This window comes from Somniosus microcephalus, chromosome 2, assembly GCF_052327205.1.
Source record: "Somniosus microcephalus isolate GS21.2 chromosome 2, FLI_Smic_1.0, whole genome shotgun sequence".
In the NCBI taxonomy this organism is placed as follows: domain Eukaryota; kingdom Metazoa; phylum Chordata; class Chondrichthyes; order Squaliformes; family Somniosidae; genus Somniosus; species Somniosus microcephalus.
Genome location: NC_140988.1, coordinates 383,018,226 through 383,035,549, shown reverse-complemented (window position 1 = coordinate 383,035,549; position 17,324 = coordinate 383,018,226). Strand labels below are relative to the sequence as shown.

At 48.6% G+C, this 17,324-nt stretch overlaps 1 protein-coding gene across 1 annotated transcript in view; it reads left to right on the top strand.

The window, feature by feature from the left end:
* LOC147123800 (protein TEX261-like) overlaps positions 1-17,324 on the top strand; it is a 118,326-nt gene that overhangs the window by 28,210 nt on the left and 72,792 nt on the right. The window contains exon 2 of the mRNA XM_085967173.1: positions 75-154. Coding sequence (XP_085823299.1) covers positions 75-154 — 80 coding nt within the window. The remainder of the gene's footprint in view (positions 1-74; positions 155-17,324) is intronic.

Here is a 17,324-nt window from a genome sequence, read left to right as displayed (position 1 = left end):
TCGCTCCCCCCCCCCCCACTTTGCAGTGGATCGGGTTGCCGGTATGTAACGTGTGTGTCTCTCTCTGTCAACAGCTGCAGGCTTGTACTATCTGGCAGAATTAATAGAAGAATACACGGTCATCACCAGTCGTATCATCAAGTATATGATATGGGTGAGTGTCTCGCACGTGACTGGGGGGGAGGGCTGGGGCTGTGAGCACTGGGGGTGGGTGGGTGGGATCCTTGTTTACACTGGGATTGTGGGACACAGCAGACAGGGTAACTGGGGTTCCCTCTCCTGATCACTGGGCAGGAATTCCCTCGTAGCTGGGCACAGTGCATGTCCAGTTGCCTTTTGAAATGATACCCAGACTCCAAGGGTTAAGTTATGAGGTGAGCTTACACAAACTAGGGTTGTATTCCCTGGAGTTTAGAAGGTTACGGGTGATCTGATCGAAGTTTTCAGGATATTAAGGGGAACAGATAGGGTAGATAGAGAGAAACTATTTCCGCTGGTTGGGGATTCTAGGACGAGGGGGCAGAGTCTAAAAATGAGAGCCAGACCTTTCAGGAGTGAAATTAGGAAACACTTCTACACACAAAGGGTGGTAGAAGTGTGGAACTCTCTTCCGCAAACGGCAATCAATGCTAGATCAATTGTTAATTTTAAATCGGAGATTGCTAGCTTTTGTGAACCAAAGGTATTGAAGGATATGGGGCAAAGGCGGGTCTATGGAGTTCGGTCACAGATCAGTCACTGAATGGTGGAACAGGCTCGAGGGGCTGAATGGCCGGCTTCTGTTCCTATGAAATCCAATTGCACCACCCTTTCAGGGAGTGCATTCCAGATCATATCAACCCTCTGTGTGGAAAACAAATGTCCTCATTTCTCCTCTAGTTCTTCTGCCAATTATTTTAAGTCGATGACCTCTGGTTACTGACCCCGTGCCAGAGGAAACAGTTTCTCCCAACTTGCTCTATCCAAACTGCTCATAATTTTCAATACCTCTATTAAATCTCCCCTTAATCTTCTCTGCTCGAAGGAGAATAATTCCAGCCTCTCCACATAACTGAAGTCCCTCATCCCCGGTACCATTCTGGTAAATCTCCCCTGCACCCTCTCCAAGGCCTTGACATCCTTCCTAAAGTGCGGTGCCCGGAATTGTCCACAATACTCCAGCTGGGGCCCAACCAGTGATTTGTGAAGGTTTTGATGACTTCCTTGTTTTTGTATTCAATGCCCCTATTTACAAAACCAAGTATCACATTCGCTTTCTTAACTGCCTCATCAACTTACCCTGCCACCTTCAAAGATTTGTGAACAGGTCCCTCTGTTCTTGCACACCCCTCAAAACAGTACCATTTAGATTATACTGCCTCTCGTGCATCACTTCACACTTACCCGCATTAAATTGCATCTGCCATGTGTCTGCCCATTTCACCAATCTGTCTATGTCGCTGGCAAGGCTGATTTTTGTGACCCATCCCTGGTCGTGGCCTCTGACCCTCCTTTCAGGTTTAGACAGGTTGGGTGATTGGGCAGAAGCATGGCAGATGCAGTATAATGTGGATAAATGCGAGGTTATCCACTTTGGTGGCAAAAACAGGAAGGCAGATCTGAACGGCAATAGATTGGGAGAAGGGGAAGTGCAACGAGACCTGGGTGTCCTTGTGCACCAGTCGCTGAAGGTAAGCATGCAGGTGCAGCAGGCGGTTAAGAAGGCAAATGGTATGTTGGCCTTCGCAGTGAGAGGGTTCGAGTACAGGAGCAAGGATGTCTTGCTGCATTTGTACAGGGCCTTGGTGAGACCACACCTTGAGCATTGTGTGCAGTTTTGGTCGCCTTATCTGAGGAAGGATGTTCTTGCCATGGAGGGAGTTCAGCGAAGATTCACCAGGCTGATACCTGGGATGGCAAGGAATGACGTTTGAGGAGAGATTGGGTCGATTGGGCTTATACTCGCTGGAGTTTAGAAGAATGAGAGGGGATCTCATTGAAACTTATAAAATTCTAACAGGACTAGACAGACTAAATGCAGGAAGGATGTTCCCGATGGCCGGGGAGTCCAGAACCAGGGGTCACAGTCTAAGGATAAGGGGTAAGCCATTTAGGATTGAGATGAGGAGGAATTTCTTCACCCAGAGAGTGGTGAACCTGTGGAATTCTCTACCACAGAAGGCAGTGGAGGCCAATTCATTAAATATATTCAAGAAGGAGTTAGATATCTTTCTTAAGGCTAAAGGGATCAAGGGGCATGGGGAGAAGGCAGGGACAGGGTACTGAATTTGGATGATCAGCCATGATCTCATTGAATGGCGGAGCAGGCTCGAGGGGCCGAATGGCCTACTCCTGCTCCTGTCTTCTATGTTTCTTTCACTTGAGCTCTTCGGCACCCATGAAATTCGTTGCCACCAACACCGGCAAAGCTGCCCGCTGAGGCTGAACCAGGTGCTGCCTAACCTGGGTGTCTGGTTCAATCCACAACAGAGCTTCCAACCACATACTATCCACCACCACACCAACCCTCAGTCCTCGCACGATCCTCAGCTGACACTTCACTTCCTTTGCGCCCACCTCGATGGCCCCCTCCCCCCGAGCCCCGCCCTACACAAAACCCGACCATCAAGAACTCGTGACCTGTCTGCACTCCGTCCCCCGCGCCTATAAGCCTATTCCCTCCCACTTGCTCCAAACACGTCAAATTCAAACCCCTCCAAGGCCTTGTCCCATCCTACCGCTGCAGTCTCCTGGCCCTTGCACGCCACCCCATGCCCTCGGTTGCTCTCCCTTGCATCCCCTCCCTGCCCTATCACCATACAGTTGCCGGCAGAGCCTTGCGCTGCCTCGGCCTCGCGCTCTCAATGCCGCTTTGTGCCCATTTCTCCCGCTGTGAAGTGCGTTGGGCCATTAGACCACACTTGGCATATAGTGAACTGTTCTGGTCTCCATATTACAAAAAGGATGTAGAGGCACTGAAGCAGGTGCAAATAAGATTCACTAGAATGATGCCAGAACTGGGAGGTTATAACTAACAGGAAAGACTGAACAGGCGGGGGCTCTTTTCTCTGGAAAAGAGAAGACTAAGGGGTGACCTGATCGAGGTCTTTAAGATTATGAAAGGGTTCGATAGGGTAGACGTAGAGAAGGAGTTTCCACTTGTGGGGGAGACCAGAACTAGGGGCCATCAATATAAGACAGTCACTAATAAATCCAATCGGGAATTGAGGAGAAACTTCTTTACCCAGAGAGTGGTGAGAATGTGGAACTCGCTACCACAGGGAGTGGTTGAGGAGAATAGCAGAGATGCATTTAAAGGGAACATAACATGAAGAAGTAAGAGCAGGAGTCAGCCATTCGGCCCCTCGAGCCTGCTCCACCATTCAGTAAGATCATGGCTGATCTTTAACTTCAACTCCACTTTCCCGCCCGATCTCCATATCCCTCGATTCACCTAGAGTCCAAAAATCTATCGATCTCAGCCTTGAATATACTCAAAGACTCAGCATTCACAGCCCTCTGGGGCAGAGAATTCCAAAGATTCACAACCCTCTGAGTGAAGAAATTCCTCCTCATCTCAGTCTTAAATGGCCGACCCCTTATCCTGAGACTATGCCCCCTAGTTCTAGACACTCCAGCCAGGGGGAAACAACCTCTCAGCATCTACCCTGTCAATCCCCTTCAGAATCTTGTATGTTTCAATGAGATCACCTCTCATTCTTCTAAACTCCAGAGAGTATCGGCCCATTCTACACAATCTCTCCTCATAGGACAACCCTCTCATCCCAGGAATCAATCTAGTGAACCTTCGTTGCACCGCCTCCAAGGTAAGTATATCCTTCCTTGGATAAGGAGACCAAAACTGTGCCCAGTACTCCAGGTGTGGTCTCACCAAGGCCCTGTACAATTGGAGCAAGACTTCCTTACTCTTATACTCCAACCCCCTCGCAATAAAGGCCAACATGCCACTTGCCTTCCTTATTGCTTGCTGTACCTGCATGGTAACTTTCTGTGTTTCTTGCACGAGGACACCCAAATCTCTCTCAACACCAACATTTGAAAGTTTCTCACCATTTAAAAAATATTCTGTTTTTCTATTCTTCCTACCAAAGTGAATAACCTCACATTTCCCTACATTATACTCCATCTGCCACCTTACTGCCCACTCACTCAGTCTATCTATATCCCTTTGCAGACTCTGTGTTCTCCTCACAGCTTACTGTCCCACCTAGCTTTGTATCATCAGCAAACTTGGATACATTACACTCGGTCCCTTCATCTAGGTCATTAATATAGATTGTAAATAGCTGAGGCCCCAACACTGATCCTTGCGGCACCCCACTAGTTACAGCCTGCCAACCTGAAAAAGATCCATTTATCCCTACTCTCTGTTTTCCAATCCTCTATCCATGCTATTATATTACCCCCAACCCCATGAGCCCTAATCTTGTGTAATAATCTTTTATGTGGCACCTTCTCGAATGCCTTTCGGAAATCCAAATATACTACATCCACTGGTTCCCCTTTATCTACCCTGCTAGTTACATCCTCAAAAAACTCTAATAAATTTGTCAAACAGGATTTCCCTTTCCTAAAACCATGTTGACTCTGCCTAATCATGTTATGATTTTCTAAGTGACTTGACACCACTTCCTTAACAATGGATTCCAGCATTTTCCCGGTGACTGATGTCAGGCTAACTGGCCTGTAGTTCCCTGTTTTTTCTCTCCTTCCTTTCTTGAATAACGGTGCTACATTTGTGACCTTCCAATCTGCTGAGACCATTCCAGAATCGGGAATTTTGGAAGATCAAAACCAATGCATCCACTATCTCTTGAGCCACCTCTTTTCGAACCCTAGGATGTCGGCCGTCAGGTCCAGGGGATTTATCGGCTTTTAGTCCCATTAGTTTCTCTAGTACTTTTTCTCTACTTACATTAATTACGTTCAGTTCCTCACTCTCATTAGACCCTTGGTTCCCCACCATTTTTGGTGTGCTTTTTGTGTCTTCTACTGTGAAGACAGATACAAAATATTTGTTTAACATTTCTGCCATTTCCTTATACCCCGTAATAATTTCCCCTGTCTCAGCCTCTAAGGGACCAACGTTTACCTTTGCTACTCTTTTCCTTTTTACATACTTGTAGAAACTCTTACAATCTGCTTTTATATTTCTTGCTAGTTTTCTCTCATTCTATTTTTAACCTTTTTATCAATTTTTTGGTCAACCTTTGCTGGTTTCTGAAACTCTCCCAATCCTCAGGCCTACTATTATTCTTTGCAACATTATAAGCTGCTTTTAAACTAATTGTAGTGCCCGTGTGTTGATAAAGACACTGAAGACAGGAGTTGGTTCATAGGTATTGATGCGCTATCAACAATCCCAAAGACTACGAGATGGACTTAAATGAAGTAGGCTTTTATTGACTAAGAACTAGAGCATGCCTCTGCTAGTGAATCCATCCTAAGAGCTCCCGGGGGAAGGGTGGTGAGTCACCTTTATACCCGGGCTTAGGGGTGGAGCCAGGGGCTGAGACATGCCTGGACTTGTACAGGGTTAACAGTGGTTTACCACACAGGCATGTACAGGTTAACAGTGGTTTACCACATTCACCCCTCGTTTAAAAAAGAGTCCGGCGGGGTGAAGTGTTTCAAAAGTTCGTATACGAAAGTCTCTCTGGCGGTCTTGTCTGCCGTAATGATCTTCGTGGTGCCGGTTGCGGCGGTTCTTTGCCCGCGGCCGCTTCTCGCGTGGGACGGAGCACTGTCGTGTCATCCTCTCGGGGTAAGGATGGCACCGGCATGTCGTCAGTTCGTGGTAGACACCCCGGTGGTGCGTCGTGGGTAGTGGTGGTGGGTGGAGGTAGTGGATGGTGATCGATGGTGTTTCGGGTGGTACCTGAGGGTGCGAGGTCTCGAATTGAGACTGTGTCCTCCCGCCCGTCAGGATACGCCACGTAGGCATACTGTGGGTTGGCGTGGAGGAGGTGAACCTTTTCGACCAGGGGGTCCATCTTATGGCTCCTCACGTGTTTCCTGAGCAGGACGGGTCCCGGAGACGTCAGCCATGGCGGTAGTGATGTCCCCGAGGTGGATTTCCTGGGGAAGACGAACATCTTCTCGTGAGGGGTGGCGTTTGTGGCAGTACAGAGCAGTGAGCGTATGGAGTGGAGCGCATCGGGGAGGACATCTTGCCAGCGGGAGATTGGGAGGCCCTTGGATTTTAGGGTGAGCATGGCGGTCTTCCACACCGTTGCGTTCTCCCTCTCTACCTGTCCGTTACCCCAGGGGTTGTAGCTGGTAGTCCTGCTCGTGGCTATGCCCTTCTCGAGCAGGTACTGGCGCAGCTCGTCGCTCATGAACGACGAGCCCCTGTCGCTGTGGATGTAATTGGGGAAGCCAAATATGGCGAACAGGTTGTGGAGGCACCTGATGACTGTGGCGCTGGTCATGTCCGGGCAGGGGATGACGAAGGGGAAACGGGAGTACTCGTCAATAATATTGAGGAAGTACGTGTTGTGGTCAGAGGAGGGAAGGGGCCCCTTGAAATCGACGCTGAGACGTTCGAAGGGGCGGGTGGCTTTAATCAGGTGTGCCCTGTCTGGCCTATAAAAATGCGGTTTGCATTCGGCGCAGACCTGGCAGTTCCTGGTCATGGTCCTGACCTCCTCGATGGAGTAAGGCAGGTTGCGAGCTTTAATAAAGTGGAAGAACCTGGTGACCCCCGGGTGGCAGAGATCATTGTGGAGGGTCCGTAGCCTATCGACTTGTGCGTTGGCACATGTCCCACGGGATAGGGCGTCTGGGGGCTCATTAAGTTTCCCGGGCCGGTATAAGATATCGTAGTTGTAGGTGGATAACTCGATCCTCCACCGCAATATCTTATCATTTTTGATTTTCCCCCTTTGTCTGTTGTTAAACATAAATGCTACTGACCGTTGGTCAGTGAGCAGGGTGAAACGTTTACCGGCCAGGTAATGTCTCCAGTGCCGTACAGCCTCCACTATCGCCTGGGCCTCCTTCTCGACTGAGGAGTGTCGAATTTCGAGGCCCTGGAGGGTCCGTGAAAAGAAGGCCACGGGTCTCCCCGCCTGGTTAAGGGTTGCGGCTAGGGCGAAGTCGGATGCATCGCTCTCCACTTGGAAAGGGATGGACTCATCCACTGCGTGCATTGTGGCCTTCGCAATGTCCTCTTTTATGAGCGTGAAGGCCGCACGGGCCTCTGCCGTCAGGGGGAAGGAGGTTGACTTGATGAGGGGCCGGGCTTTGTCCGCATAGTTGGGCACCCACTGGGCGTAGTAAGAGAAGAACCCTAGGCATCTCTTCAGGGCTTTTAGGCAGTGGGGGTAGTTCCAGGAGGGGGCGCATTCGGTCGGGGTCGGGGCCGATGACTCCGTTTTCCACCACGCAGCCAAGAATAGCGAGGCGCGCGGTGCGGAACATACATTTTTCTCTGTTGTATGTCAGATTCAGCCATTGGGCCGTACGGAGGAATTTTTCTAGGTTGGCGTCGTGGTCCTGCCGGTCATGGCCGCAGATGGTGACGTTGTCTAGATAGGGGAAGGTGGCCTGCAGCGCGTTCTGGTCAACCATCCGGTCCATCTCCCTTTGGAAGACCGAGACCCCGTTGGTGACGCCAAAGGGGACTCGGAGGAAGTGGTAGAGGTGACCGTCAGCCTCGAAGGCCGTGTACTGGCGGTCCTCAGGCCTGATGGGGAGCTGGTGGTATGCCGACTTCAGATCAATCGTCGAGAATACCCGGTATTGTGCTATCTGGTTGACCATGTCAGATATGCGGGGAAGTGGGTATGCGTCTAATTGCGTGTATCGATTGATCGTCTGGCTGTAATCAATAACCAGGCGCTGTTTTTCGCCGGTCTTTACTACCACCACTTGGGCTCGCCATGGGCTGGTGCTGCCCTCGATAATCCCTTCCCTCAGGAGTCTTTGTACTTCTGATTTAATAAAGCTCCTATCCCCGGCACTGTACCGCCTGCTTTTAGTAGCAATTGGCTTGCAGTCTTTGGTGAGGTTAGCGAACAACGGGGGGGGTTTGACCTTCAGGGTGGACAGGCTGCATACTTTGCGCGGCGCCGTGTTTAAATTCTGCTGGCTGCAGACTGTAAGTGGGGGCAGGGGCCCGCCATATGCCATCGTGACGCTCTCCAGATGGCACTGGAAGTCTAATCCTAGCAGTACGGGAGCGCAGAGCTGTGGCAGGACGAGGAATTTAAACTCTCTGTACTCCACGCCGTTCACTGTCAGAGTCGCTACACAGTAGCCGCCGACGTCCGCCGTATGGGACTTTGAGGCCATAAAGACCTGGTGGCGTGTGCGCATAACCGATAGGGAGTAGCATCGCACCGTGTCGGGGTGGATGAAGCTCTCCGTGCTTCCGCAGTCGAAAAGGCAATTTGTGGCATGGCCATTTACCTTTACGTTCATCATGGACCTGGCTAGTTGATGGGGCCTAGATTGGTCCAGGGTGATGGAGGCCATCGTCGAGGTCGGTGGGTCGCTGTAGTATTCGCCCGTGCCGAGGGCCTGGTCCCGAGATGGTGTCCAAGATGGCGGCTCCCCCTCGGCTGGTGGTGTCCAAAATGGCGGCCCGCACGGCTCACACGTGGTTGGTGGGGTCCAAAATGGCGGCCTGTACGGTTCACACGTGGCGCTGCTGGAATTGGGGGTCGATTTCGCCTTGCACACTCTCGCGTAGTGGCCTTTCTTGCCGCATTTGGAGCAGGTCGCGTCCTTTGCTGGGCATTGCTGTCTGGGGTGCTTGGCCTGGCCGCAGAAGTAGCATTTCTGGCCTCTGGTCATTGCAGCTGTAGTTGGGCTGCTGGCGGCTTGTGGCCTTACCGGGTCCCAAGATGGCTGCTCCCGTGGCATCCACGTGGCCATCCGGTCAGGGAGGTAGGCGTCCATGTTCTGGAGGGCCACGTCTAACGAGTTAGCGAGGGCCACCGTCTTCTGCAGGTCGAGCCCCCTCTGTTCCAGCAGCCTCTGCCGAGTATAGTTGGACCCGATGCCGGCTACATAGGCGTCTCAGATCAGGTCTTCCGTGCATTCCTTGGCCGTCACCGCTTTGCAATTACAGTCCCGGCCGAGGACTCTCAGTGCCAGTAAATATTCAGCGCCCGATTCCCCGGGGCGCTGTTTTCGGGTAGCCAGGAGGTGTCTGGCGTAGACCTCATTAACAGGCCTCACGTATTGTTCCTTTAGCGTCACGATGGCGGCCGCGTAAGTAGTGGCGTCTCGGATGATCGAGTAGACTCGGTGGCTCACCCGTGAGTTCAAGACAAGCCATTTCGCATCATCTGTAGTGACAGTAGTGCTGGAGGCCTCCAGGAAGGCTTCGAAACAGCTCAGCCAGTGTTCAACGTTATTGGCTGCATCTGCTGCTTGAGGATCCAGGTCTAAACGTTCCGGCTTCAAGATTTGCTCCATGTTGAAAATTAGTCAATAAAATTGATGCGCTATCAACAATACCAAAGACTATGAGATGGACTTAAATGAAGTAGGCTTTTATTGACTAAGAACTAGAGCATGCCTCTGCTAGTGAATCCATCCTAAGAGCTCCCGGGGGAAGGGTGGTGAGTCACCTTTATACCCGGGCTTAGGGGTGGAGCCAGGGGCTGAGACATGCCTGGACTTGTACAGGGTTAACAGTGGTTTACCACACAGGCATGTACAGGTTAACAGTGGTTTACCACAGGTATTTACTAAGCAAAGTCTGGGGGGGGTTCTAACGGATATACACAATACACAGGCTTATATAGCCCGAGTGGCAATCACCGGCACCACAGCACACCTGGGGCTCTTAAAGGCACATACACTACAATTCCTCCTCTTTTAGCTAACCAGTACATCATATTTTAAGTAATTATTAATTACATGTTATAAGCAAAATAATATACATTGTTGTAGTTAATTAATTATAAGTCAGTCTCTCAGGAGGCTTCCTGACTCGGTCCGGATAACGCCTCGGGGGTGTAGTAGTTTCTGGTGGTGTAGTAGGTTCTTCTGGCAAGGCTGATTCGGCTTGAATGCCAGTGTCAGGTTCATCGGGTTCCAGTATCACCGGATCGGAGGTGGATATGGGTATCTCTACTTCATCGTTAGATGTATAGAGTTGTGGTGTAGGTTGTCCCTTTTCGGATGACTCTATGATTTGGTCAGCATGGCGCCTTATTATGCTTTCTCCGATGCCCACGGTATACATCAGCGGTCCTAGTCGTGTGCAGATAGTTCCAGGCTGCCATTTCTCGGTACGGTAGTCCCGGGCCAAAACTTGTTGACCTATCTGGAAGGTTCTAGTTGGCCTTTCATTCATGCCTTGAAACTGCCGGTTCTCCACGTCCCTTCTGATGTTGGGCTTGACCAAATCCAGCCGGCATCTTAGGTTTCTATTGAAGAACATCATGGCGGGAGTTTGGTTGGTAACCATATGTGTTGCATTCCTGTATGCGAATAAGAAGTTATCCACCTTGTGCTGATGTTTTATGTCTTCATTACCCATGGCCTTTATGGCCTTCTTGAAGGTCTGGACAAACCTTTCAGCCAATCCATTGGTGGCGGGATGGTATGGGGCGGATGTGTAGTGCTTAACCCCATTGTTTTTTAAGAACTTTCTGAATTCTTCGGACACAAATTGCGGTCCATTATCAGAACAGATCTGTTCCGGCAGCCCATTCCTGGCAAATATGGTCTTTAATACTGTGATGGTTTTTTCCGTGGTGGTGGAGGACATCTTTATTACCTCCAGCCACTTGGAGTGTGCATCAACCGCGATTAAGAACATTGAGTCCATAAATGGACCAGCAAAGTCGATGTGTACCCTTTGCCAGGGAGATGAGGGCCACTCCCATGGATGTAGAGGGGCTTGTGGTGGAGCGTTTTGGACCTTCTGGCATCCTAGGCAGCTCTTGGTCATTTCTTCGATGTCTCCATCGATACCTGGCCACCATACAAACGCCCTGGCTAGGTTCTTCATTTTCACTCCACCCAGGTGCCCCTCGTGAAGCTCCTTTAGCACTTTATCCTGGAGTTTGGGTGGAATCACCACTCTGGATCCACACATCAAGGTTCCTCGGCACACTGACAGCTGTTCTCTTCTTTGCGAGAATGCTGGCAACTGGTTCGCCATGTGCTGGCCATCCCTTCACTGTTAAATCGTAGACCCGTGAAAAAGTCGGGTCATTTCTCGTTTCCCTTTCAATGGCAGAATTTGTTACTGGTAGACATTCCACTATGGTAGAGTGGAACATCTCCATTGGGTCTACTGTAGGTGCCTCTTCTACCATTGGCAACGGTAGGCACGATAAACCGTCAGCATTCCCATGCTGTTTTGACCCTTTGTATTCTATGTTGTATTGGTGTGCCCCTAGAAAAAGGGACCACCTCTAGCCTTTGCTGTCATAATGGGAACACCCTTTTTAGGGTTGAATATGGAGATGAGGGGTTGATGGTCAGTCAACAAGGTAAATTTTTGTCCGTGTAGGTAATGGTTGAATTTCTTCACTCCCCATACCAGGCTGAGTGCTTCCCTGTCGATTTGGGCATAGTTACGCTTCGCTGAGTTCAATGAGCGTGACGCAAAAGCTATCGGCCGTTCCAAGCCATCAGGGAATTTATGCGATAATACTGCTCCTATGCCGTAAGGGGATGCATCGCACGCCAGTCTGATTGGCAGTGATGGGTTGTAATGAGCCAAAACTTCCTTGGACGTGATTAAGTCTTTGCATTTATGGAAGGCACTTTTGCAGTCTTCGTTCCATTTCCAAATTACTCCTGTTTGTAGCAGTTCATTAAGAGGGTGTAGAAGAGTTGATAAGTTCGGTAAAAACTTATGATAGTAATTTATTAATCCCAGGAACGACCTTAATTGTGAAACATTTTCAGGTGCTGGGGCTTTTATGACCGCCTCAATTTTTTCAGGTGACTTATGCAACCCTTCCTTATTTACTATGTGGCCACAATATGATATTTGATTTCGGAAAAATTCGCACTTGGGGCGATTTGCTCGTAGGCCCCGTTCTCTCAGCCTAGTGAGCACCTGCTCTAAATTGGCAAGGTGCTCGTTGTCGTTTTCTCCTGTTACAAGGATGTCGTCTAGGTAGCATTGAGTCCCCGGAATCCCTTGGAGGACTTGCTCCATAGCTCTTTGCCAGATAGCTGGAGCGGATGCTACTCCGAAAACCAGTCGATTGTACTGGTACAGACCTTTGTGTGTATTTATCGTGAGATTTTTTAGAGGCCTCGTCAACCTCCATCTGTAGATATGCCTGTGCCAAGTCAATTTTGGTGAAACGTTTCCCTCCGGATCGTGAGGCGAAAATACCTTCTATCCTCGGAAGAGGATACTGTACCGTGTGAAGGATCGGGTTTACCATCACCTTGAAGTCTCCACAGATGTGAATTTTTCTCTGTTCTTCAGATTTATCATTCTTCAATGCTTTCTTCATGACTGGGACGATGGGTGTTGCCCACTCGCTCCAATCTATTTTAGATAATACGCCTGCCTTTTCCAAATTCTCCTGCTCTGCCTCGACTGCTGGACGAATTGCGTATGGTACCGGTCTTGCCTTAAAAAACTTGGGAATTGCTGCATCTTCCACTTTTATTGAGGCGGTGATGCCTTTCAAGGTTCCTAGTTTCTCTTGAAATACTTCCTTGGCGTTGGCCAAGATGTCTTTTAATCGTTCAGGTATGACGTCATCATCATTTTTTTTCTTACTGGTCACCGTCAGTGCCTGAATGGAGTGCCAGTCTAAACGTATTTTTCTGATCCATTCACGTCCCAACAGCGGTGGACCACCATCTTGTAGAACGTATAAATACAACTTCTGTATTTCCTTGCCGTTGTATACAACAGGCACCCTTATTTTTCCTTTGGGGTATACTTTCTGCCCCGTATATGTTTTCAAGATAATGGATGTGTCTTTTAAAGGTATATGCGGAAATAGCCGCTCGTAATCCTGTCGATTTATGACGGTCAGAGCTGATCCTGTATCTAGCTCCATTTTAACTGGGGACCCTGCTATTGTGAGGGTAACCCAAATGGTCTGGTAATCTTCTTTGGCAATTACATTATGTAATTTGAGAGAGCTTAGTCTCTTGTTCCTGGAGTCGCTATCGCTCTTCTGGTCTTCGGAGCTACTGTCTGTCATCATTTGTACCTTTCTGTGCTTTTCCTTATTGATTCTTTTCCCGTTAGTAGATTTTTTTGTTTTCAGATCGGCACACACGTGGAATGTGTCCCATCTTTCCGCATCGCCTGCATGCTTTTTCCTTGAACCAGCAGTCCCTCTGGTCATGGGTGGATCTGCCACAGCGATAACATCTCTCGAAACCCCGTGTCATTTCATGGGTGCCGAAGTCCTGTGGCCTTTGCTGTATCTTTGCAGCTCCTATTGCACTGAAAGCCTTGTCCAGTGTTAAATTTTTCTCAGAAGATACCTTTTTTTGTGTTTCTACACTTAGGGGATCGCAGATGAATTTGTCTCGCAGAGAATCTGCCAGTCCTGCCTCGAATTGGCAGTGTCCTCAAAATTCTTGTCCATCGGTTCGGCTGGAGGAGTGATTAAGTTTCGTAACAGCTTGTATGTCTTTACGCCCATTAGATCCAGAAGCACTGAAGCTTTTTTTTCATCTTCTATTCCATTTGCGGTGCAATATACCTCCACTCTTTCCACATATGTGGTCCAATCCTCTATCTCGTTATCAAAAACATCAATATTGCCAGAATTAGGCATCTTAGAAAAGATATGGCGCTTCCTGCGCTTTTCTTTCTTTTCTGTAGAAAAGATATGGCGCTTCCCGCGCTTTCCCGCCGCTGCTGCCGATGACAACGCTGTTTACTGCGGTTTCCGTTTGTTTTTTTTGTTTTTTAATTTACTGTTGGAGACTCGTTCCCGCCGGAGTTTCCAGGTCTGAACACTGACCTGCTTGCCGTGCCGGCCGTCTCCCGAGTGCTCCCTCCCAGTCCGTTATTGCCTGCCTCCAATTTCGCTGCCTGTCTCAGCTGTAGAGCCAGCCGCTGGAGCCCCAGCCTGACGCCCAGGAAGGATTAGCGCAGTACCTGCCACCAGCTTGGCCAGCTGGTAAAACCACAGCTTCTTTCACTTCCTTGAGTCTTCAGGACGCCCGAGGAATCGATGTCCTTGAGGTGCTGCCAAATTGCAGGTAAGTCTGTTTCCACTTCGTCGCCACTGTAGTGTCCGTGTGTTGATAAAGACACTGAAGACAGGAGTTGGTTCATAGGTATTTACTAAGCAAAGTCTGGGGGGGTTCTAACGGATATACACAATACACAGGCTTATATAGCCCGAGTGGCAATCACCGGCACCACAGCACACCTGAGGCTCTTAAAGGCACATACACTACACTAATGCTATCCTTAACTTCTTTAGTTAACCACGGTTGGATCACTTTTCCTGTGGAGTTTTTGTTTCTCAATGGAATGTATTTTTGTTGAGAATTATGAAATATTTCTTTAACTGCTAGCCTCTGCTTATCTACCGCCATAGCTTTTAATCTATTTTTCCAATCTGCCTTAGCCAACTTGCCCCTCATACCCATGTAATTGGCTTTATTTAAGTTTAAGACTCTAGTTTCGGACTTAGGCAAGTCACTCTCAAAATTAATGTGAAATTCTATCATATTATGATCACTCTGCCCCAGAGGATCCTTTACTATGAGATTGCTAATTAACCCTGTCTCATTACACAATACAAGATCTATAATAGCCTGTTCCCTGGTTGGTTCCAGACACATTGTTCTAGGAAACTGTCCCGAATGCATTCCATGAACTCGTCCTCCAGACTACCTTTGCCAATTTGATTTGTCCAGTCTATATGAAGATTAAAGTCCCCCAAGATTATTGCATTACCTTTGTTGCAAGCTCCTACTATTTCTTGATTAATATTCTGTCCAACAGTATAGCTACTGTTAGGGGGCCTATATACTAACCCTACCAGTGTTTTCTGCCCCTTGTTATTCCTTATCTCCACCCAGACTGATTCTACTTCCTGATCTTCCGAGCCGAGATCCTTTCTCGCTACTGTCCTTATGTCGTCCTTTATTATCAGGGCTACTCCCCCTCCTTTTCCATTCTGCCTGTCTTTTCGAAATGTCAAGTACCCTGGAACATTTAGTTCCCAACCTTGGCCACCTTGCAACCACATCTCTGTAATGGCTATTAGATCAAACCCATTTATCTCTATTTGTGCCTCTAGTTCATCTATCTTGTTACGAATGCTTCGTGCATTCAGATAAAGAGCCGTAATTTACATTTTTTTACCATTATTCCCTGCTTTGACCTTATTCTCTGCTGCACTGCTACCATTAAACTCTCTGTCCCTTCCTGTCACACTCTGCTTATTTTTACCCAGATTGCTACACTGCTCTATTGCCTTGACCTTTCTCTTTAGATTTCTAAATTTCCCCTCACCTGACCTCTTCACCCCCCCCCTTTTTTAGTTTAAAGCCCTGTCTACAACCTTAGTTATTCGATTCGCCAGGACGCTGGTCCCAGCCCGGTTTAAGTGGAGCCCGTCCCGACGGAACAGCTCCTTCTTTCCCCAGTACTGGTGCCAGTGCCCCATGAATTGAAACCCCTTTTTCCCACACCACTCTTTGAGCCACGCATTTAACTCTCTGATCTGCTTGACCCTATGCCAATTTGCACGTGGCTCAGGTAGTAATCCAGAGATTATTACCCTTGTGGTTCTGCTTATTAATTAATTTAGACCCTAGCTCCTCAAACTCCCTCAGCAGAACCTCATTCTTAGTTCTACCTATGTCGTTGGGTCCTACATGGACCACAACAACTGGATCCTCCCCCTTCCACTCCAAGTTCTTCTCCAGCCGCGAGGAGATAGAAACATAGAAACATAGAGATAGGAACAGGAGTAGGCCATTCGGCCCTTCGAGCCTGCTCCGCCATTCAATGAGATCATGGCTGATCTTCGTCTGAGATCATAGCTGATCTTACCAGTTCAGTACCCCGTCCCCGCCTTTTCTCCGTAACCCTTAATCCCCTTAGCCTTCAGAAATATATCCAATTCTCTCTTGAAAATATTTATTGAATTAGCCTTCACAGCCCTCTGTGGCAGGGAATTCCACAGGCTCACCACTCTTTGAGTGAAGAAATTCTTCCTCATCTCTGTTTTAAATGATTTGCCCGCTATTTTTAGACTGTGGCCCCTGGTTCTGTGCTCCCCGGCCATTGGAAACATTCTCTCTGAATTCAGCCTGTCCAGGCCTGCCATAATTTTATATGTTTCGATGAGATCCCCTCTCAATCTTCTAAACTCCAGTGAGTACAAGCCCAAACTATTTAATCTCTCTTCGTAGGTCATTCCCGCCATTCCAGGTATCAGCCTGGTGAATCGCCGTTGCACTCTTTCCATGGCAAGAACATCCTTCCGCAGATGAGGCGACCAAAACTGTACACAATACTCCAGATGCGGTCTCACCAGCACCTTGTACAGCTGTAGTAAGGTATCCCTATTCCTATACTCGAACCCCCTTGATATGAAGGCCAACATACCATTTGCCTTCTTAATCGCCTGTTGCACCTGCATGCTCTCCTTCAGTGACTGGTGCACAAGTACACCCAGGTCCCTCTGCACTTCCCCATCTCCCAATCTATTGCCATTTAGATAATAATCTACCCTCCTGTTTTTACCCCCAAAGTGGATAACCTCGCATTTATCCACATTATAGTGCATCTGCCACGTATCCGCCCATTCCCCCAACCTGTCCAAATCGCACTGTAGCCTCCTGACATCCTCATCAGAGCCCACCCCTCCTCCTAGTTTAGTGTCGTCAGCGAATTTGGAAATATTGCATCCAATTCCCTGATCCAGATCATTTATATATATTGTGAACAGCTGGGATCCCAGGACAGATCCTTGCGGCACCCCGCTGGTCACTGCCTGCCACTCCGAAAACGAGCCGTTTATTCCAACTCTCTGTTTTCTATCCGCCAGCCAGTTCTCTATCCACGTTAATACTTTGCCCCCAATCCCATGAGCCTTAATTTTGCATGATAATCTTTTGTGTGGAACCTTATCGAAGGCTTTCTGGAAGTCAAGGTACACCACATCCACTGGCTCTCCCCCATCTATTTTACCAGTTACTTCCTCAAAAAATTCCAGCAGATTAGTCAAACACGATTTACCCTTTGTAAATCCATGTTGACTCTGTCCGATCCTTTCCCCATTTGTCAAGTGCTCCGCTATTTTATCCTTAATAATGGACTCTAGCATTTTGCCCACAACCGATGTAAGGCTTACTGGTCTATAATTCCCTGCTTTCTCTCTACCCCCCTTTTTAAATAT